The following is a 23,490-nucleotide window of genomic DNA, read 5'->3' on the forward strand; positions in this document are numbered from 1 at the left end:
TTTTGTATGTATATATGTATAAAGACTGATGTATATTTTCCTCCTGAAATCTCTGTTATAGATTTAACATGCGAATAAATCTGTCTGTATCGATTAATCGAAAGAAAACGCATGAATGTAAATGAGAGCTCGTTTAAATGTAAGCACAACTGTTTTGTTTACTTTTCCTGCATGAGCCGCCATGTTGGTTTGACGTCACTCGCTGCGTTTGGGCCTCAGTGTTTTTTTTCTTGGTTGAAGGTCTGATATTATGAATGCAGAGTATTTTAAATATGGATGAAAGGATGGATGGAGTGAAATCTTGATTACGTTCCTTTGTATAAATTAATTACTAATTGCAAAACTCGGGACAAATGAATCAAATGAATTTTCAACCGGATTTAATACCTTGTGTCAGCACTGTTTATAATAAGTTATAATAAGGTCTTTACTGTGTGTTCAGTTTTGAGAGCGATGCCAGTGTTGTGGACCTGAGAAGAGGAAGTAAATAAACAGTGTATATAGAAAGAAAAGTATTATGATTGCATGGTATCATGCTTTCCTATACAGTATGTGAATGTTGAACATCCCACTCCAGGTGTATTCAATTCTATTTAATTCGATTCCATTTATTTGTATTGCACTTATATTAAGGGGCATTGTCTTAAAGCAGGCTTAGTGGTTAGCACGTTCGCCTCACACCTCCAGGGTTGGGGGTTGGATTCCCGCCTCCGCCTTGTGTGTGTGGAGTTTGCATGTTCTCCCCGTGCCTCGGGGGTTTCCTCCGGGTACTCCGGTTTCCTCCCCCGGTCCAAAGACATGCATGGTAGGTTGATTGGCATCTCTGGAAAATTGTCCGTAGTGTGTGATTGCGTGAGTGAATGAGAGTGTGTGTGTGCCCTGCGATGGGTGTATCCTGCCTTGATGCCCGATGACGCCTGAGATAGGCACAGGCTCCCCGTGACCCGAGGTAGTTCGGATAAGCGGTAGAAGATGAGTGAGAGAGAGAGAGTGAGTGAGAGTGCCTCAAAGCAGCTTTACAGAAATATAATCCATGGAATAAAAATGACACAATTTGAAACTTAAACAAATAATTATCCCTAATGCTCAAGGGCCATGAGTGGCAAGGATTAACTTCCTGAGATAATATGAGGAAGAAAAGAAACCTTGAGAGGAATCAGAAGGGAACTCATCCTCATTTGGTATTTCACACTGTGTTTATTGTTCCAGTCTTTTGTGAAGTCTTTCAACCAGATGTTAGTGTGTGTGTGTGGGGATTAGTGATCATTCAGTTACAGGAGCATTAGTGAGATCAGACACTGACACTGTAAGAGTGAGGAGGTTTGGGGTTCAGTCAGTGTTCCAGTTCATCACAAAAAACTGTTCAGTGGGGTTGATGTATTTATGGAGCTCTGTGCTTTGTGCACAGGGGCATTGTCATGCTTTAACAGTGTCTGAGTGTCTTAGTTCCAGTGACGGGAAATTATAATACTACAGCATACAAATACAATTGTGTGCTTCAGATTTGGGGAATAATTAAAGAGGGGGTATTATTCAGGTGTCCACATACTTTTGTCCAATTAGTGTACTTGTATATAATAAGAGCAAGTTCATTCATTTTCTACCGCTTATCCGAACTTGGGTCACGGGGAGCCTGTGCCTATCTCAGGCGTCATCGGGCATCAAGACAGGATACACCCTGGACGGAGTGCCAACCCATCGCAGGACACACACACTCTCATTCACTCACGCAATCACACACTACGGACAATTTTCCAGAGATGCCAATCAACCTACCATGCATGTCTTTGGACCGGGGGAGGAAACCGGAGTACCCGGAGGAAACCCCCGAGGCACGGGGAGAACATGCAAACTCCACACACTCAAGGCGGAGGTGGGAATCGAACCCCCAACCCTGGAGGTGTGAGGTGAACGTGCTAACCACTAAGTCACCGTGCAAGTATTCAATTAAATATTGATCACTGTGTTTTTGTGTGTGTGTGCGTGTGTGTGTGTGTGTGTGTGTGTGTGTAACTAGTCTCTTGCTTCAGTGTTTCTGAGATTCTCTGAGAATCCACCAATCACTGTTACATACTTTTATAGACCGTGTAATGTAATTGTAAGCACCAATAATGTGCAACAAAAGTAAAAACAACACGAGTTTCATTCTGAAATACTCGAGACTATTTAATATCATAAAATGATCTACTTTATTTAATTAAAGCATTGCTGTGAGTTTACAGTTTCATCTCGGCGTCACGGTGGAGATGGTTTTGAGCTTTATTAGCACTTCATTAGTACAATTGAAAACCTACTTCAACATCAATACTCTGAACATTATGACCGTCTTTCTGTCTCTCTTTACCACTTGGCTGAGGTAATAACAATCTTTTAAACAGAATACAGTACACTATAACCGAAAAGTTAATATACTGTAGCTTTCTTTCTTTACCAACTGGCTGAGGTAATAACAATCCTTTTCATTCAATACAGTACATTATAACTAGAAATACAAACAAACTTACAAACACGTAGAACCGAAACTTTTACACATATTTTGATGTGATATGTTTCCTGCGTCTGTAAAGACCTTGTACTGAGAGCAGGGGAACATTCTTGAGGCTCTGTGGCAAATCTGATTAACTAATCTGATCTGGTAATTTATTGGGCCAGCGTTCTGACCGGCTTTTTGGTACAAAAAAAAAAACAGTCTCACAAAATAAAACTGACTTCTTTGTTCACACATTCCTCCTCCTGATAGCACTAAAGCCAAGTCAAGATTTATTTCTTTGTCCTATTTAGGTGAGTAATTGGGTCTGGGCTGAACAGGATTATCAGAAAATAGGCCACCCAGGCCCATATTAGGATAATGCATGGAACAGTGGCTAAGCAACATTCATTCATTCATTTTCTACCGCTTATCCGAACTACCTCGGGTCACGGGGAGCCTGTGCGTATCTCAGGCGTCATCGGGCATCAAGGCAGGATACACCCTGGATGGAGTGCCAACCCATCGCAGGGCACACACACACACTCTCATTCACTCACGCAATCACACACTACGGACAATTTTTCCAGAGATGCCAATCAACCTACCATGCATGTCTTTGGACCGGGGGAGGAAACCGGAGTACCCGGAGGAAACCCCCGAGGCACGGGGAGAACATGCAAACTCCACACACACAAGGCGAATCGAACCCCCAACCCTGGAGGTGTGAGGCGAACATGCTAACCACTAAGCCACCGTGTCCCCGGCTAAGCGACAGATTATACAGAAATTGGACTATATGTGAGACAACGGCATTAAATGATGTAAACGGAAACCAGTTATTATTGGAGCTCTTTAAAACAATTTTCAATATACTATGGTCCTATGTGAGTCCACATAACATGTGCATCCTTGACCATCACACTCATATATGAGTTATGTTGGATGTGGGGATTAGTGACCATTCAGCTACAAGAGCATTAGTGAGATCAGGTACTGATGTTGAGTGAGGAGGTCTTACGTGCAGTCGGTTTTCTGATTCATCCCAAAGAAGACTCAAAGTGGGGTTGAGTCAGAGTCAGAGTCAGGGCTCTGTGCAGGACACTCTTAATACATCTTGTCTTTGTGGAGCTTGCATGCAAGTGGTTTGGTGCTACAGCCAAAGACATTTTATACAGTTTCGTGCTTCCAGCTTTGTGGCAACAGTTTGGGGAAGAAGCACATAAGGGTGTGATTGTCAGGTGTTCACATACATTTGGCCATATAAATGTAGAACTTATTCAGTCACAGATCTGAGTTTTGTAATTATCGAGTACTTGCACAGTTAAATGTGGTGATGTGTCACATGTTGGCATTAAAAACATGAGTTCTATGGTTCCATTCATTCTCAAACCAGGTAGCACCTTCTAATACACAACAAAGAGCAGTGAATGGCCTGATAGAGATCTGTTCTCTATAACAGATTATCACAAGGCATATTCTTACTCATGGTGTGCCTAAATTTCACACTTTCCCAGTACAATAAAACACTCAAAAATAGACTTTATGTTCTCAGAAATAAATTTTTGCCTATAATAAAAGCGTGTCACATTATAAATGTTCTCTCGTGTCAGATTTGTACACTGAATCTGCTGTGTGTTAGAGAACAGCACAGTTTGGAAGCCTTCCAGAACTGGAGGTAACCCCCTCAAATTGAGTTTTATTCGCTCTTCATTCTTTCTTTTTGCAGTTGCCTTTGGACATTCTGCCTCATTCGAGCCGCCGTCAGCATACTGCACAACACCAGGATAAAGAAAAGGCCTGCTGCCAGCCAGATGCTGAACTCTCCATGCACCTTCATTATCGAGGTCCTCTGCACCGAGAAGTCCTTAAAAACTGCCTCCATCTGGCACATGGTGCACATGACCAGGAAGATATGAAAGATCTGGTGCCCCTGACCTACAATATCACACTTCCCTGGAAAAAAGCGCTCAGGCACTGGGCACGAGAAGAAGAAGGCAGCCAACAGGAAGAAGGCCACTTGCAGGGCATGCAACACCAGCACAGGCTCACAGCAGTGTCTTGAAGCAAGCCGCAGTGCCACAGGGCTAATGTCCAAAATGTACGCCATGCCAGTGGGTACAATCTGGAAGATCTTCCTGTGCAGAGGGTACGGACGACGATAGTACAACTTGGCGAAGCAGCAGCTGGCACATGACACCCAGCCCAGTAGTGCAGCCCCAGGCAGGAACAATGCTCCCACCAGGCTCTGCCTCCACTCCTCCTCAGAGCAGTAGAAATAATGAGCCAGCGCTGATCCGTACTGATACACAGCCACGCCGACATAATCCAGAAAGAAGAGAGAGTAGTGTGAAAGCTCTGAGTGAGACTGAAGTAAGTGGGCTACTGTGCTGCAGGTGAGGTAGGTCAGAGACGAAAGGAGGTAGAGGCAGAGTGGCAGCGATGAAGCGTCTAGAGTCAGGCTTCCTGTGGCAGCAAAGAGCCAAAAGCGCAGCAGCACAACAGGAACTGCTAGAAGGTGTGACCAGACGTTCAGCAACTCGTTGTGGCTTTGAAAGAGGCTGAGAGCATAACAATGCCATGGCTGGCCTATAGGACGGTAGCCTGAATGAATGTAAGGCTCACGGAACAGACCGGGCACGTTTGTGGCTCCCACGGTGGCCTGAGGGGACGGCAAGGAATGAAGAGACGGGGAAAGCCGAAGCAGGCCGACTAGCTGCTTAATGTTTAATGTCAAGCTGCTCAGACGACCTAAAACTCCACTCGACATAGTGATAAGCTGGAGAGAAAATAAAAACCAGGGTCAATAGAAGTCAAAACAATGATCAAATTTCTCCTCAAGAGAGGTAGCAGTGAGAGAAGGAAAGTATGAGGGTAGGTAATATTTATAGGAAAAGCAAAATGTTAGTCAGAACTCTGCATGCACCTGCAGCGTGTGTCAAGGCCAAACACCTAGAGAACATTTCCACATTCGGCTTAAATAAAGTGTCGTATTAGAGACTGATTTGTGGCTGTGTTTGCAAAAATTCATGTTACATTTCAAGAATTTACTTTAAATATTTTTAAGCTTGCAGATATATGGATTTTAGCGTATTGTTATTTGGATGACTTAGTTGTCATGTAAAGCAGAAACAACTGAAGTGTGCATAAACACTCGCAGCATATAACACCAGCATGAACACACACTTCCTTTCTGTTCTTATGTAGGTAACAGGCATTACCTGGTTGCCCCACCTAGCTTGCACAATGGTGATGTCTCTTTGTGACATGAAATATCTAGCCCTAAGTGCTGTTTGACATGTTTCATTGGTTGAATGGTTAACTCTTATTACACTACACTTTACACTTTATTGTTGATCAGATTTATATATACAGGCTATTTACTTACTCTTAGACACTCGTCATATAGCCAAATTTCAAGCAATACCAAAAGTCTTTAATATAAATACTAAAACATCTCACTTTGAGGTAGATTTAAGGTTTCTACTAAATAAGACAAAAAAAATGTAATCAAACAAAAGAAATAAAGTATTGAATGCATTCGTTTAATACTTTAGCTTCTAAGTTTGATTTTTGATATCTCAGATTCAAGACCTCACCTGTGTTTGCTGTTACTGGTGAAGAGCCACCGTTCACTCTGTGACAGTTTAACACACAAGAAACTGATTTCCTCTTTGGGTAATGTCCAGTATTTGTAAGTGTACACACATAATCCGTAACGATGCAGGGACTGAGCCTCAGACGTGTCCACAGCTAAACTGGTGAGGCGAGCTGCAAGTCACGGAGTTTTAGAAGCTGGGAGGAGTAACAAGTTTCACAACCTTTGAATAGCTGAGAGTCTACATGGAAACACAATGAGAAAGAGCTAGAATGTAAAAAAAAAAAAAAAAAAAGATAGAAAAAAAAACAGCAAATAAAAAGCAAATAAATAAATATATATATATATATATATATATATATATATATATATATATATATATATATACAGTTGTGTTCAAAATTATTCAACCCCCACTGAAATTGATTGTTTTGGTCGGTTTGACATTGATTATGATCATTCAGTCATCCTGCTTACAATTAAATCAAAGAGGCACATGTAGGTCAGACAAATATAACATAACATTTATAATGAAATAACCACAAATGTCTTTTCTGAGCTCACATCATTATCAGTTTTATTCAACCCCCAAGTGACATTCAATCTTAGTACTTAGTACAACATCCTTTTACAGTTATAACAGCTTTTAAACGTGAAGCATAGCTTGACACAAGTGTCTTGCAGCGATCTACGGGTATTTTCGCCCATTCATCATGGGCAAAAGCCTCCAGTTCAGTCACATTCTTAGGCTTGCGCACTGCAACTGCTTTCTTTAAGTCCCACCAGAGGTTCTCAATCGGATTTAAGTCTGGTGACTGCGATGGCCACTTCAAAATGTTCCAGCCTTTAATCTGCAACCATGCTCTAGTGGACTTGGAGGTATGCTTGGGATCATTGTCCTGTTGAAAGGTCCAACGTCTTCCAAGCCTCAGGTTTGTGACGGACTGCATCACATTGTCATCCAATATCTTCTGGTACTGAAGAGAATTCATGGTACCTTGCACACGCTGAAGCTTCCCAGTACCTGCAGAAGCAAAACAGCCCCAAAGCATGATTGACCCCCCGCCATGCTTCACAGTAGGCAAGGTGTTCTTTTCTTGTTCTTCCTCCTCCAAACATAGCGTTGATCCATGGGCCCAAACAGTTCTAATTTTGTTTCATCAGTCCACAGAACACTATCCCAAAACTTCTGTGGTTTGTCCACATGACTTTTGGCATACTGCAGTCGACTCTTCTTATTCTTTGGGGACAGCAAGGGGGTGCGCCTGGGAGTTCTGGCATGGAGGCCTTCATTACGCAGGGTGCGCCGTATTGTCTGAGCAGAAACTTCAGTACCCACATCTGACAAATCTTTTCTCAGTTCCTCAGCAGTCACACGGGGACTTTTCTCCACTCTACGCTTCAGGTAGCGCACAGCAGTCGAAGTCAGCATCTTCTTTCTGCCACGACCAGGTAGCGTTTCAACAGTGCCCTTTGCCTTGAATTTGCGAATGATGCTTCCTATGGTGTCTCTTGGTATGTTTAACATCTTTGCAATCTTCTTATAGCCATTGCCCTTCCTGTGAAGAGTAATCACCTGTTCTCTTGTCTTCCTGGACCATTCTCTTGACCTCACCATGTTTGTAACCACACCAGTAAATGTCTAGAAGGAGCTGAGTATCACAGTCATTTTAAAGCTGCCTAATTGGTGCTTATTAGGCTTTATTGCTGCTCCCTGATATCCACAGGTGTTTTCAATACCTGATTGAAAACACTTCATTGAACCTCTGTTCTTCAGAGTGGTAGTCTTTAAGGGGTTGAATAATTATGTCAATGAAGAATTCACAAAAGAAACATTTACTACTGTATTACAAAACTAATTGATGTCATTTTAGTTGCATATGGTTCTTTAAGAAGTCCTTGTAGGATTTCATTCTGAATACAATTACAAATGTACACTAAATTCCCTAAAACCATTTACAGCATTGGGGGTTGAATAATTTTGAACACAACTGTATATATATATATATATACGTGTATATATATATATATATATATATATATATATATATATATATATATATATAGAGAGAGAGGGAGAGAGAGAGAGAGAGAGAGTAAAGACAGAGAGAGAGAGAGAGAGAGAGAGAGAGAGAGAGAGAGAGAGAGAGATTTTATGTATTATATATATATATGAATATATATAAATTTCAGGCTATTTACAGTATATCCATTACAGCATTAGCTAACAGATTAGCATGGTGAACGTTTTTTTTTCAACATTCATTTTACGAACTTTTCCAAACCCCTATGACCTGAAATAAAAGCATTCCAAACTTGTGTCCTGCTTGTCTGAGCTCTAGCAGATCGTATGCGACTGTGTCGTGGAAATTAGTTTTTATCTTTCGATTATCAGGATATCTACTGGTTTCACTCCAGCCTCAGAAGAACTCTGCTTACACAATCTGTTACACTGCAAACTTTACCTACTACTATGGACTTTTTCTACTTCACTAGTATACGTACACAAACAGTTACTATTCACTACAGTATACAGAATGTGACATGATGGCGGCTACAATAAGGTATACAAAAAAAAAGGACCTGTGGGATTAGACGATGTTTATAACAGTATGCATATTTAAAATACACATCCCTGACAAATGAAAATGCAGTATGTTTGAAATTAGTGTCACAATTATCTAAATGATAAATGCCACCCACACCCATTGGATTATATACTGTTATTTTATATACCTCACTGTAATTCTTTTGTGAAGGCTTTTTACTAGATCCAGAGGTGGGTAGAGATTTATCCAAAATCCGTACTCGGGTAAAAGTACAAGTATATCTAGGAATATTTACTCAAGTAAAAGTTAAAGTAACAATCTTAATAGTTACTTGAGTAAGAGTAAAAAAAGTAACTCAAGTAGCTTATTATGTAGCTTTGTAGAAGCCAACATTCTGTTTTCCTATTTCAGCTTAGACAAAAATTTATCATGAGTATCTCCTCCTAGAGCTTTCGAGCCACATGCACCAAATTCGGATATGTTGTAGAACCTGGTCTGAAGTTTGTTGCTGTTACTTTTCTAAGATCTGAGTACCAGTACTTCAGGTACCGGGTCTCAAATTGTACCAGTACTTCAGGTACCGGGTCTCCTTTTTTCCCATAGACTTCCATTATAAACTTTGGAGGTTTATAACTCGTCAAACTTTCAAACTATCTACACCAAACTCGGCCAGCTCCTTTAGGGTGATACTCTGAACAAACTTTTAAATTGGTGTACCGACTGGCCTTCCGGTTGTCCCACAGTCCCACCCCCAAAATATGCAAAATATGCAAAATCAAAAAACTTTTTACAACATGGACATGTGACATATCAAAACACTCACAACAATGAAGTATTCGGAACTCAAGAGTATTCGGATGACGTCACATGCTCGTCTCCACTTGCCTTCAAATGTTTCACTGATCCTTATGTCCACTCGCCTCCAAAAAGTCAAAGCCAACATCAAAGTTTGTCGCGTCGAACTTTACAAATCTAGTTAGTACTTACTTCTGCTCTGTTTGATATGAAGCGAAACCCAGAATTTCACTCTACTCGGAGAGCTTTCACACACCTGTTCTTGAAAGTCTCATTGTTCTGCTTATATGAAACATAGTTTCAATGAAAGTAGCCTATCTCAGTCCAGTGAAGGTCATTTGCAAAACAATCTTAACTCTGTCTTTATTTTCACATTCAAACTTGTCAGCATCTGCATTTAAACACGTTAACAGAAAACAAAGGAGAAGTTGTGTGTGTGTGTGTGCAGAGTGTGTGTTCATTATTATGTTTGCGTATGAACTTGTTTATGTGTGAATGTTATATATTTCATCATATTTTCCTTCTTGAACAATCAGCTTCACAGAATTTTACTGTTGAACTTCAGTAGTAATTGGCTCTCAAGACATTTACAGTGCAGTCTCGAATAAAATACAATCCCCTTTTTATTTTGCACGTACGTTTTACACTTTAGTGAGTTGTCCGGATTTGTGATCAAATGCAAGACGTCACGGTATGCTGTTCAATTTATGGAGTTGGAATTCTTGTACGCTGCGATTTCAGTTCGTTTTGGTGCACACAGCAAGCATCGCATTATGAAATGTGGTGGAAAATTTCTAATCTAAAGATGTTTATAAGGCCTTGTCCTTCTACGCTTTCACCTAGTATCTGTAGTGACCAGAGACTGACATTGTCAGCAGTTGTCTCCTTAAGATTATGACAAGGGCAGTAGGGACTGGAGACGAGTTGTCGGGAATTAGGCAGAAACAACGTCCAGTAAATCTTCTAGTAGGCCTTCTAGCAGACCTTGGCCCGGTCCAGATTAGCTTGATCAGGAGATGAGCATGCGGTGATTTTGAGCCAATGATTGATGATGTTTTGCTTTTACATATCTTCTTTACTTGAGTTCTGTCTATAAAATCTTGATGTGGGGGGTGGGGGGGTGGGGGATGGGGATGTGGTAGCGCAGATGTGGGGGATGGGGATGTGGTAGCTCAGTGGTTAAAGGTGTTGGGCTACTGATCGGAAGGTCATGGGTTCGAACCCCAGGTCCACCAAGCTGCCACTGCTGGGCCCCTGAGCAAGGCCCTTAACCCTCAGTTGCTCAGTTGTAAGTCACTCTGGATAAGGGTGTCTGCTAAATGACATAAATGTAAATGTAAATGTAATCAATGATCGTGGCCCTTCATCTCTCATGCTATATGCGAAGTGTTGGGTCCTGCTGTGCAGCTGAACACAATAAATTGTGACACCATTCTCTTGCCCGTGTCTACCAGTTGTATATTATATTCATAGAACATACATATCTGTAAATTACTGTTTATAGTAATAACCATATATTTTGTTACAGCACATATCTTATGTAGATCTGTATATTTGTTCATGGTACACACACAACTGTAAATCACTCCATATTACCACTTACTTAACTTATTTAAATCTTGTACAAACTGTATATCCTGCACTTGCTACTATTGCACTCTGGTTAGACCTAAACTGCATTTCGTTGCCTTGTACTTGTACATGTGCAATGACAATAAAGTTGAATTTGATCTAATCTAATCTAATCTAATCAGTGTGATACTTTCTACTTTAAATCTCTCAAACCTCAGAACTTCCATGACCGAAACTATTCTTTTTGACATCTCGGAATGAAAACATATACTATACTTAAGGGCCACAGATGATCTGCCTCTCATATTTATTATTGTTTGACAGTAACTGAGTAACCGGCAAATCTAACGAAGTAAAAGTAAAGTTCATTCATTCATTCATTCATTTTCTACCGCTTATCCGAACTACCTCGGGTCACGGGGAGCCTGTACCTATCTCAGGCGTCATCGGGCATCAAGGCAGGATACACCCTGGACGGAGTGCCAACCCATCACAGGGCACACACACTCTCATACACTCACGCAATCACACACTACGGACAATTTTGCAGAAATGCCAATCAACCTACCATGCATGTCTTTGGACCGGGGGAGGAAACCGGAGTACCCGGAGGAAACCCCCGAGGCACGGGGAGAACATGCAAACTCCACACACACACAAGGTAGAGGCGGGAATCGAACCCCCAACCCTGGAGGTGTGAGGCAAACGTGCTAACCACTAAGCCACCGTGCCCCCCTACAGCAATTCACTGTAATGCAAAATGTTGTTTATCAATAGTTTTTATTTACTTTGCCTTCATCCATAGTTATAACTACGTAGTTATGAGGTACAAACATAATTTCACTGCACGTTAAATCCTGAGATTTGTAATTACTACTTGTACAGTTAAATGTGTATTTAACATATATAGCTATGATGGTCCACATTCTTTTGGCTTACATTTGGCTTTGTGTTGTGCAGGCTTCATGAACCATAACAGTTACAAGTTGAACAAATAACACGTTAACGTTAACATATCTTCTTTATCATTTACCTTGTATAACATTTGCACTTGTAACACTTGTATCATTTACCTTGTATAACACTTTTATACCTTGTATATGATACAAGTGTTACAAGTGCAAGTGTTATACAAGGTAAATGATAAAGAAGATATTTTAACGCTAACGTGTTATTTGTCCAACTTGTAACTGTTATGGTTCATGAAGCCTGCACAACACAAAGGTCTTTTGGCGCATGCGCAGCATTATCAACTTTTCGCGGGAAATCCTGAAAGGCGGGGACAAGTATAGCGCTGATCTCATTGGACACCAGACCCAGCACTTTGAATATTAAAATGAGTCGACGGAGTTTTGACCAATCAGAACATAGAGCGGTGCATCGTCAGAGCTCCGTGTGGCGCGAAAAAGTTCCACATTCTGCACGAGGCAGTAGGATAGTCATCTGGGGTCTCTGTGCGTTATTGCTTTTATTATTATTATTATTATTACATTTGGTATAAAATGGCTGCGGAAGTTGTGGATGATCATGAGATGAGAGAAGCTCAGAGAGATTACCTGGATTTCCTCGATGATGATGTAAGTATTTCTACCACACCTTTGTTCTTTCTCTATGCGGTGTCTCACAGACGGAGGACATTGTTTTGCCAGGCTTTGTCTCTTTGTCTCTCATCGCATATGAATTTTAGTTGTTGATTAAATCTCACTGTGAACTGGTGAAAGTGTTCCTAGGTAGAATATTTGTGCACGTGCGCTCTTTTTCCCCTTCCTGTTTACTGTGTACACTGCTGTGTGTGTGTGTGCACAATAATGGGCATAATAAGACTTTTTTTTATTATTATTATTACAGCAGGATCAGGGGATCTATCAGAGTAAAGTCCGGGACATGATCAGTGAGAATAAATTCCGTCTCATCGTCAACATTAACGACCTGCGGCGCCGCAATGAAGCTCGCGCTGCTAAGTAAGTTTAACTTTCCTTTTCCCTTGTCTTTCTTTTTTTTATAGCACGCAACGTTGCGCGTGACGTCACGGGCGACGTTGTACGCCGTGATGAATATTTAAATATCCTAATAACTGATTAAATAAAAGGAAAATATTTCTGAAGACACTCAGAGTAAAATATTATATTATATCATATTATATTATGTTATATTATATTATACTCTGAGTGTCTTCAGAAATATTTTCCTTCCATTTATTCGGTTATTAGGATATTTAAATATTCATCAACGGCGGACAACGTCGCCCGTGACGTCACGCGCAACGTTATGAATATTTAAATATCCTATTAATTTAAATATTATTCAATCTAATATTATATAATATTATATTATATTATATATTATACTCTATTTTATTATATAATATATATAATTATATTTTTTACTATATAATATAATATATTATAAAATATAATATAATATTGTGTTATCAGAGGTAGACTTTATTTCGTGTATGAAAACTTCATCTTATATATCAGGAACATAAACAAGGAACCGATAATCCTTCACTTTTTTTATTACTTATATTCATATCCAGAGAGGAAATATAACAACAGGGTGGGACCAAAAAAAAATTAAGATCATTGATTGGTCATTGGGATTAGGGGTGAATGGTGATTGGTTGTCGTGAACAATGGCGATCAGTGATTGGTCAGTGGGTGGCACGAGGCTAACTCAGTCAGGGTTTAGACACTGAGTCGACTCTTAACTCATAACTTAACTCTCAGGTCTCTAAAGTGTGTTTAAAAAGTAGCACTATTACGGGGTATTTTTTGGCTTTTTCTAAATAAAATTGATAAACGGGATTAAAAAAAGCTGTCAAATCTAGAGATAAACTCTGTGTCTGTGTGTGTGTGTGTGTATGTGTGTGTGTGTTGTTGCTAAGGCCAGTATTGTTTGACTAAAGGCAAGGCAAGGCAAGTTTATTTGTATAGCACATTTCATACACAGAGGTCATTCAAAGTGCTTTACATAGAAATTAGAAAACAGTTTATAAGAGAGAAAAAAAAATATATATGTATGTAAAAATAAGAGACATACGATAAAATCATAATAAAAACAAAGAACAATTAAAGAAAATAAATGTGATTTCAATAAAAACAGTTTAAAATATGTTAAAAAGAATAAAACAGGAGTAAAAGTGATTAGGATAAAAAGTGCAGTCAGTGTGAAGCAGCACAGTGATCATTTAGTAAATACAGAGTTAAACAGATGTGTTTTTAATCTTGATTTAAAAGTGTCTACTGTTGAAGCACATCTGATCTCTTCTGGAAGCTGATTCCAGCTATAGGTGGCGTAATAACTAAATGCTGACGCACCTTGTTTTGAGTGAACCCTCGGTATCTCTAACTGACCTGATCCTAATGATCTGAATATTCTGCTTGGTTTATATTTAATTAGTATATCTGTAATGTATTTCGGTCCTAAGTCATGAAGTGATTTATAAACGAGTAACAATACTTTAAAATCTATTCTAAATGTAACTGGAAGCCAGTGTAAGGACCTGAGGACTGGAGTGATGTGCTCAGATTTTTTTGGTTCTGGTCAGAATTCTGGCAGCAGCGTTCTGTATGAGCTGCAGCTCTCTAATGGTTTTTTTGGGGATCCCAGTAAGGAGTCCATTGCAATAATCCACCCTGCTGGTGATGAAAGCATGAACAAGTTTCTCAAAGTCCTGTCTTGAGACAAAACATCTAATTCTGGCTACAGTATATTTCTGAGATGGTAGTAAGCTGATTTGCTTATCGCTTTCACATGACTACTGAAATTAAAGTCAGACTCTAAAATTACACCAAGATTTCTGACTTTATTTTGTGTCTTTAGACCCCTAGAGTCAAGGTGTGTGTTAACCTTGAGAGTTTCATCTATATTTCCGAATACAATGACTTCGGTTTTGTCTTTGTTTAACTGGAGGAAGTTTTGACGCATCCAACTGTTAATTTCATGAATGCATTTACTTAGAGAGTCAATGGGGCTGTAGTCATTAGGGGACAGGGATAAGTAAATCTGGGTGTCATCTGCATAGCTGTGGTAAGCAATTTGGTTCTTTTTCATTATTTGACCAATTGGGAGCAAATACAAATTAAAGAGAAGCGGTGCAAGAATTGAGCCCTGTGGGACTCCACATGTCATGGATGTCCACTCAGATTTATGGTTACCTATGTTCACATAGTAACCTCTCCCTTTTAGGTATGATTTAAACCATTTGAGGACCATCCCAGAAAGCCCTACCCAGTTTTCCAGTCTATGTAAGAGTATGGTGTGAAAGCACCATATGGTCCCTGACTTTAATAATAAGAAGAACAGAAAATGTTATGCATTACGTGTTTTAGCCGTATTATGAATCCATCAGTTCTCACTTGTATAACGATGTGATTACAAGCTACAAACCTAGTTTTAATGCATTTAGTGAAGGATATGCTTTAAGGTAAAAACACTAAAGAAGCTAAGAGTTCAGCGGTTTATAACAGTCCTCTGTTTACAGACTGTTGAGCAACGCGTTCAACGAGCTCCTGGCTTTCCAGCGTGCCTTGAAGGATTTGGTTGCGTCTGTTGATGCCACATACGCCAAGCAGTTTGAGGAGTTTTTCATCGGACTGGAGGGCAGCTTCGGGAGCAGACACGTCACTCCTCGTACCCTCACCTCCCGCCTGCTGGGCTCCATGGTGTGTGTGGAGGGCATCGTTACCAAATGTACGTCACAGTTTGTTATAAACAAGGTTAAACATGTTATAACAGTGATATTACAGAAAAAAAGCAAAATGTTTTGTCCTTTCTATTCTAGGCTCTCTTGTGCGCCCCAAGGTAGTACGAAGTGTCCATTATTGCCCAGCAACCAAGAAGACATTAGAGCGCAAATACACAGACATGACCTCACTGGATGCCTTCCCTTCCAGCGCCATCTACCCGACTAAGGTACTGCTTATGTGTCTACACCTGTTACATTTGATATATTTAACTTGAGGTGAAAATGGCTACTAAAGTGCATCTATTCCACACATATGCACTTTGATTTTCTTTCCAGGATGAAGAGAACAACCCCCTGGAGACAGAGTTTGGTCTGTCTATCTATAAAGACCATCAGACTATCACAGTACAGGAGATGCCTGAGAAGGCTCCGGCTGGCCAGCTGCCTCGCTCGGTGGACATCATCCTGGACAACGACTTGGTGGACGCTGCCAAGCCAGGAGATCGTGTGCAGATCATCGGCACCTACCGCTGTCTGCCGGGCAAGAAGGGAGGCTTCACCTCGGGTACCTTCAGGTACAACAAGCACTTTTATATAATTCGATATTTATTCGATTTGGAACATGACTGTAACACTGAGTGGAGTAACAGCTAGTTCTACAGTTAAGACTGATTTTACTACAGTTATTATTAATAGATGCAGTCCCTCAGTTCTCCCTTTGTTGCTCCTACATTTAGGACCATTATGATAGCTTGCCAAGTGAAGCAGATGAGCAAAGAGGTCACTCCGTACTTCTCAGCCGACGACGTGGCAAAGATCAAAAACTTCAGCAAATCTCGCACCAAGGTGAGGACGTAAACATTACAGCATTTCGCACTGATGTATGATTGTGTGTGGGTCGGAGATCGTGTCCTCTCAATAACTCATACAGCACTAATGTATGTTTCTGCACAGAATGTGTTTGACCAGTTGGCTCGCTCTTTGGCTCCCAGTATTCACGGTCATGAGTACATCAAGAAGGCCATACTGTGTATGCTGCTTGGTGGAGTAGAGAAGGTTCTAGAAAATGGATCACGCCTCCGTGGGGACATCAACGTCCTCCTTATAGGTTTGTATCGCAAACGAATCAATACATTTCACAGAAACATGTATTTCTAAACCTGAGATTAAAATAAGGGTTCTGTTTCCTTTGCCAGGCGATCCCTCTGTTGCGAAGTCACAGCTACTGCGCTACGTGCTACATACAGCACCCCGTGCTATTCCCACCACGGGTCGCGGCTCGTCGGGTGTCGGTCTCACTGCAGCCGTCACCACCGACCAAGAGACAGGTACTGCGGCGTGAGCGTTAACTAAAACGGTGGACCTGCATCTGCATGAGTTTATGTTTTGTGCTTCTTCTACATAATTGGCTGCTTTAAATAATCACATAAATGTTCAGTTGTCTGTATATTCCTAGTAAAGTGGCTGGTGAGTAAACGTTAATCACTCCATGGGATCTGCATTAAAAAATGACAGATTTCTTATGAATATGAACGATATGGGCAAAAAAATGTGAAAGCTTTGCGCTAGATGTTGGTGTGTGTGTGTGGGGATTAGTGATCATTCAGCTACAGGAGCATTAGTGAGATCAGACACTGATGTTGGAGTGTGTGTGTGGGGATTAGTGATCATTCAGCTACAAGAGCATTAGTGAGATCAGACACTGATGTTGGAGTGTGTCTGTGGGGATTAGTGATGATTCAGCTACAGGAGCATTAGTGAGATCAGACACTGATGTTGGAGTGTGTGTGGGGATTAGTGATCATTCAGCTACAGGAGCATTAGTGAGATCAGACACTAGATGTTGGAGTGTGTGTGTGGGGATTAGTGATCATTCAGCTACAAGAGCATTAGTGAGATCAGACACTGATGTTGGAGTGTGTCTGTGGGGATTAGTGATGATTCAGCTACAGGAGCATTAGTGAGATCAGACACTGATGTTGGAGTGTGTGTGGGGATTAGTGATCATTCAGCTACAGGAGCATTAGTGAGATCAGACACTAGATGTTGGAGTGTGTGTGTGGGGATTAGTGATCATTCAGCTACAAGAGCATTAGTGAGATCAGACACTGATGTTGGAGTGTCTGTGGGGATTAGTGATCATTCAGCTACAGGAGCATTAGTGAGATCAGACACTGATGTTGGAGTGTGTGTGTGGGGATTAGTGATCATTCAGCTACAAGAGCATTAGTGAGATCAGACACTGATGTTGGAGTGTGTGTGGGGATTAGTGATCATTCAGCTACAGGAGCATTAGTGAGATCAGACACTGATGTTGGAGTGTGTGTGGGGATTAGTGATCATTCAGCAACAGGAGCATTAGTGAGATCAGACACTGATGTTGGAGTGTGTCTGTGGGGATTAGTGATCATTCAGCTACAAGAGCATTAGTGAGATCAGACACTGATGTTGGAGTGTGTGTGTGGGGATTAGTGATCATTCAGCTACAAGAGCATTAGTGAGATCAGACACTGATGTTGGAGTGTGTGTGTGGGGATTAGTGATCATTCAGCAACAGGAGCATTAGTGAGATCAGACACTGATGTTGGAGTGTGTCTGTGGGGATTAGTGATCATTCAGCTACAAGAGCATTAGTGAGATCAGACACTGATGTTGGAGTGTGTGTGTGGGGATTAGTGATCATTCAGCTACAAGAGCATTAGTGAGATCAGACACTGATGTTGGAGTGTGTGTGTGGGGATTAGTGATCATTCAGCTACAGGAGCATTAGTGAGATCAGACACTGATGTTGGAGTGTGTCTGTGGGGATTAGTGATCATTCAGCTACAGGAGCATTAGTGAGATCAGACACTGATGTTGGAGTGTGTGTGGGGATTAGTGATCATTCAGCAACAGGAGCATTAGTGAGATCAGACACTGATGTTGGAGTGTGTGTGGGGATTAGTGATCATTCAGCTACAAGAGCATTAGTGAGATCAGACACTGATGATGTAAGAGTGAGGAGGTCTGGGGTTCAGTCAGTGTTCCAGTTCATCACAAAGGTGTTCAGTGGGGTTGAGTCAGAGTCAGGGCTCTGTGCAGGACACTCGAGTTCTTCCACTCCAACATTAACACACCATGTCTTCATGGAGCTCTGTGCTTTGTGCACAGGGACATTGTCACACTGAAACACTGTCTGAGTCTCTTTAGTTCCATTATATATAGTTGTGAGCCTCCTGCCGACAGGAGAAGGTCTATACGAGTGCGATGGTCAGGTGTTAGCAGATCTTTGACCATGTATAAAGGCAAAACACTAACATTGTGTTTAAAATTTTGTGTTGTTTACTTTGTCTCTTTTGCACATTATTCATAAAAAAAAAAGAATAAAATAAAGCTTGTTTCAGCTTTAGTAAAAGACTGTAAAGGATGATAAATGATTGGTCCTGTTGGGAAACTGATGTTATTACAGTAAAGCAGAGCTGTAATTAGAGACGACATCAGTGTAGACGTCTGACTCTGAGCTTCTGCTCCGTCCTGTAGGTGAGCGGCGGCTGGAGGCTGGTGCCATGGTGCTGGCTGATCGAGGCGTGGTCTGCATTGACGAATTCGACAAAATGTCTGACATGGACCGAACCGCGATCCACGAAGTCATGGAGCAGGGGCGTGTCACCATCGCCAAGGCGGGGATTCATGCTCGTCTGAACGCCCGCTGTAGCGTCCTGGCAGCAGCCAACCCTGTATACGGTCGGGTGAGTGCTTCATGCAAATGACTGGCATGATTAACCACTAACCGCTGATGTACACACAACATAACGTCCTTTTCTCTCGCTCTTTCTCTCTCAGTACGATCAGTATAAAACCCCCATGGAGAACATCGGGCTGCAGGACTCTCTTTTGTCTCGTTTCGATTTGCTGTTCATCATGTTGGATCAGATGGACCCCGAGCACGATCGTGAGATTTCGGACCACGTTCTGCGTATGCACCGCTACCGGGATCCTCGCGAGCAAGAAGGATCAGGTGTTCAGAATATTAAATGACTTTGGGTTCAAACTTGTTTTGAACTGTTTGAAATGAGATGTTTTTTTTGTCTAATTTCAAGTTAAGACTAAATTGTTACTCACTGAACCCACCGCCAATCCCCTCATTGTCTTCCAGCGATGGCTCTGGGTGGTACGGTGGATGTGTTGGCCACCGAGGACCCCGATGTGGTGCAGGAAGACGAGGAGGAGCTTCAGGTGTATGAGAAACATAACCAACTTCTCCATGGCAACCGGAGACAGAGGTAAACTCTGCCGGAATCAGTTAAACCCAGCATTGAGACCTGTTTAACAAGTTGACTAAATTACATAAAGCGTTTAAATGATAAGGTTCAAAAGAAGAGGTGTGGTGATAAACAGGACATCTGGGTGTTTTTGTTTGTTTGTTTGTTTTTTGTTTCAAGGGATCGAGTGCTGAGCAAAGAGTTCATGAGGAAGTACATTCACGTTGCCAAGGTGATCAATCCAGTATTGACCCAAGAAGCGTCCAATCACATCGCAGAGGAATACACACGACTGCGGAACCAGGAGCAGATGGGCTCGGATATCGCCCGGGTGAGGAAAGCACACATTCTCTCGCTCTTTTCTTAAATGTTTCCTCTCTCACTCACTCATCTTGTACCGCTTATCCGAACTACCTCGGGTCATCTCAGGTGTCATCGGGCATCAAGGCAGGATACACCCTGGACGGAGTGCCAACCCATCACAGGGCACACACACACACTCTCATTCACTCATGCAATCACACACTACGGACAATTTTCCAGAGATGTCAATCAACCTACCATGCATGTCTTTGGACCGGGGGAGGAAACCGGAGTACCCGGAGGAAACCCCCGAGGCACGGGGAGAACATGCAAACTCCACACACACAAGGTGGAGGTGGGAATCGAACCCCCAACCCTGGAGGTGTGAGGCGAACATGCTAACCACTAAGCCACCGTGCCCCCCTACATGTTTCCTGTATACTGTAAATAAATAGGAACTCAACAACAGTGATTAAGTGGCAATTTATCCCTCTGCCAGACCTCCCCGGTGACAGTCAGGACTCTGGAGACTCTGATCCGCCTGGCCACGGCACACGCCAAGGCTCGCATGAGCAAATCTGTGGAGCTCGTGGACACGGAGGTGGCTGTGGAGCTAGTTCAGTTTGCCTACTTTAAAAAGGTCAGCTCTTCTTCCTCTTCCTCTTCCTCCTGCACACACCATTATGTATGTACCAGTTAGAAAGCATTATATCTCTAACTATCACAGGGTTCAGGTTTTCAGAGGTCTTTAGGTGTTGCTTGAGATCTGTTTTATCGCTGTTGTTTTTCGATCGTTATCTCTACCTTATTTGTGAAAGAAAGCTTATTATACGCGCCGTCAGAAGTCTATACATTTATTCCTATATATATATATATATATATATATGTGTGTGTGTGTGTGTGTGAAGGTCTGTAACAGTGTTGTTAGCTCGTAATCTCATAATCGTTCCCTTTCATCCTCTAGGTTCTTGAGAAGGAGAAGAAGCGTAGGCACGGAGAGCGTGATGCGGACTCTGACGATGAAGAAGACGAGGAGGAGGAAGATCAAGGCACGCCCAAACAACAAAGGAAGAGGTTCGTACACATAAAGTTTAATCTGTTAAGATGAAGCCATCTTTTTATCCTCGATTTGCAGTGTTAATTGTTAAGTGCTTTTCTGTCCTCTAGGAGGCGGCGTTCGACTGAGCGCAGGCCGTCACAGAGCAGCGAACCGTACGACCCTTATGACTTCACCACCGAGGCAGAAGTACCTCAGAGTGAGCAGAGTTACACCACTTCCTTATCAGCTATATTCACAGTGGCTTCATGGCTAAAGAAGAAAATAATACTTTGTATTTTACTTTGTACTTTATACTTTGTATAGTACAATGTATTTTTATTTTACTTATTTATAATTTTATTTTACTTATTTATAATTTTTCTTGTGTTCAGTCCAATCTCCGGCTCCTGCAAGACCTAGTGAGGAGCCCATGGAGACGCCCCAGCAAAACGGCCATACAGAGCTAACAGCAGATAGGTGGGTGCAAAGCACGATGACGTTAGAGGGCAGCAATAAAATAAATAAAAAAATCAACAAATCGTGTGTAATTGGTAAATTATCTCCATTGAGGTACATGTGGGTCATTTACAAAGAGAATGTATATTTCACTGGGCAAAAATAGGGATCTTAAACAGTAACAGTCCCAGTAGCTGTAGATTAGACAGATTGGTCAGATGTTTTATTCATGTTTCATTATAGATTTATTCATGTGCCACAGGCTCTGAAGCGTGTCGTATGTTTTGCAGGCTGAAGGAGTTCAAAGCCGCCTTGCTGGAGGTGTTCCGCGCTGCACACGCTCAGTCGGTGGGCATGAACGCTCTGATGGGAGAGATCAACAAGGACCGCTCTGCTCCGTTCGGGAAGCCCGAGGTTCAGGCTGCTCTCGCGCGAATGCAGGACGACAACCAAGTCATGGTAGCTGATGACATCATCTTCCTCATTTAAAGAGGATGGGAAGAGAGAATGGAGGAAATGAGAACACTGCAGAGTGTGGACATTTTTTGCACATATGCATTTGGACATGGACGCTTTGACTCTTTTGTAATTCACATGCATGTCTTTCATTTAAACGGCAGCCTACTTTGTGCATAAGCATGTTTATTGTTGTGATTTCCATGGTTTTATATGTTGTTTATTCAGCTATTTTCATTTCGATCAAGCGGTGACGTGTGTGTGTGTTTGTGTGTGTGAGTGTGTGTGTATGTGTGTGTGTATGTGTGTGTGTATGTGTGTGTGTGTTTGTGTGTGTGTGTGTACAGTATGTGTGTGTGTGTGTATGTTTGTGTGTGTGTTTGTGTGTGTGTGTGTGTGTGTGTGTTGTCTATTGCTCAAAGAAGGTTATGTTTTACTTCAATGTAAAAATAAAAGAGCTTTCAACTGATTTTCAGTTTGATTGACTGATTGGTTTTTACCAGTTTCTCTTCATCCTTAATGTAGATAAAATATTTTAACAGAAATCATCTCCCACGGTTGAGAACAGTTTTTGTGACTCAGATATTTAAAAAGCAGATATTTATATAAGCAAAAAATCCAGAAACATGGCTGTGGTTTTGTGGCTTCTGTGACTTTTTGCATAATCCCAACATATTTATTACAATCAGACATTCTATTAATCCTGAATGTAAGTCATTAAAGCTTGTCTTACACAAGAGCAGTCACGTACCTTGAATTCCTGATGTGCTGGTTTTAGTGGGCGTCGCCCTCTCACCTTTTCTCCACTGACCTCGTAATGAAGCAGTAAGCAATGTGGGTAGACTTGACTGGTGTGTCATAGTGAGAGTGTAGCTGATGTGTATCAGTACTTGGAACGCTACTGTGTTGTCAGTAATACAGAGCTTCCCAAGCACACGCGCATGCACACACACATACAGACACACGCGCATGCACACACACACACACACACACATACAGACACACACGTGCATGCACACACACACATACAGACACACGCGCATGCACATACACATACACACACGCGCATGCACACACACACACACATACAGACACGCGCATGCACACACACACACACATACAGACACGCGCATGCACACACACACACACATACATAAAGACACACACGCATGCACACACACACACATGCACACACACATACACACACACACATACAGATACACGCGCATGCACATATACACACACACATAAACACACACATACACACACATACACACACACATACACATACACACACACACACGCAGGCACACACACACACACA

General features: G+C 41.6%; 2 protein-coding genes across 2 annotated transcripts; one reads left to right on the plus strand and one right to left on the minus strand.

The window, feature by feature from the left end:
• Positions 1–2,208: 2,208 nt before the first annotated feature.
• paqr8 (progestin and adipoQ receptor family member VIII) lies at positions 2,209–6,232 on the minus strand. The gene is made up of 2 exons (XM_060866860.1): positions 6,067–6,232; positions 2,209–5,246 (listed from the first exon to the last, which is right to left on the minus strand). The coding sequence occupies exon 2, from the start codon at positions 5,235–5,237 to the stop codon at positions 4,167–4,169; it is 1,071 nt and encodes a 356-aa protein (XP_060722843.1). The 5' UTR covers positions 5,238–5,246; positions 6,067–6,232; the 3' UTR covers positions 2,209–4,166.
• Positions 6,233–12,396: 6,164 nt separating this feature from the next.
• LOC132843506 (zygotic DNA replication licensing factor mcm3-like) lies at positions 12,397–22,635 on the plus strand. The gene is made up of 17 exons (XM_060866883.1): positions 12,397–12,558; positions 12,830–12,942; positions 15,468–15,676; positions 15,768–15,898; positions 16,008–16,246; positions 16,409–16,517; positions 16,626–16,779; positions 16,868–16,999; positions 19,191–19,399; positions 19,494–19,668; positions 19,807–19,933; positions 20,093–20,243; positions 20,715–20,855; positions 21,180–21,289; positions 21,383–21,471; positions 21,647–21,731; positions 22,001–22,635. The coding sequence occupies exons 1-17, from the start codon at positions 12,484–12,486 to the stop codon at positions 22,197–22,199; spliced, it is 2,448 nt and encodes an 815-aa protein (XP_060722866.1). The 5' UTR covers positions 12,397–12,483; the 3' UTR covers positions 22,200–22,635.
• Positions 22,636–23,490: the final 855 nt, after the last annotated feature.

Source organism: Tachysurus vachellii, chromosome 3 (assembly GCF_030014155.1).
Source record: "Tachysurus vachellii isolate PV-2020 chromosome 3, HZAU_Pvac_v1, whole genome shotgun sequence".
Taxonomy (NCBI): Eukaryota; Metazoa; Chordata; class Actinopteri; order Siluriformes; family Bagridae; genus Tachysurus; species Tachysurus vachellii.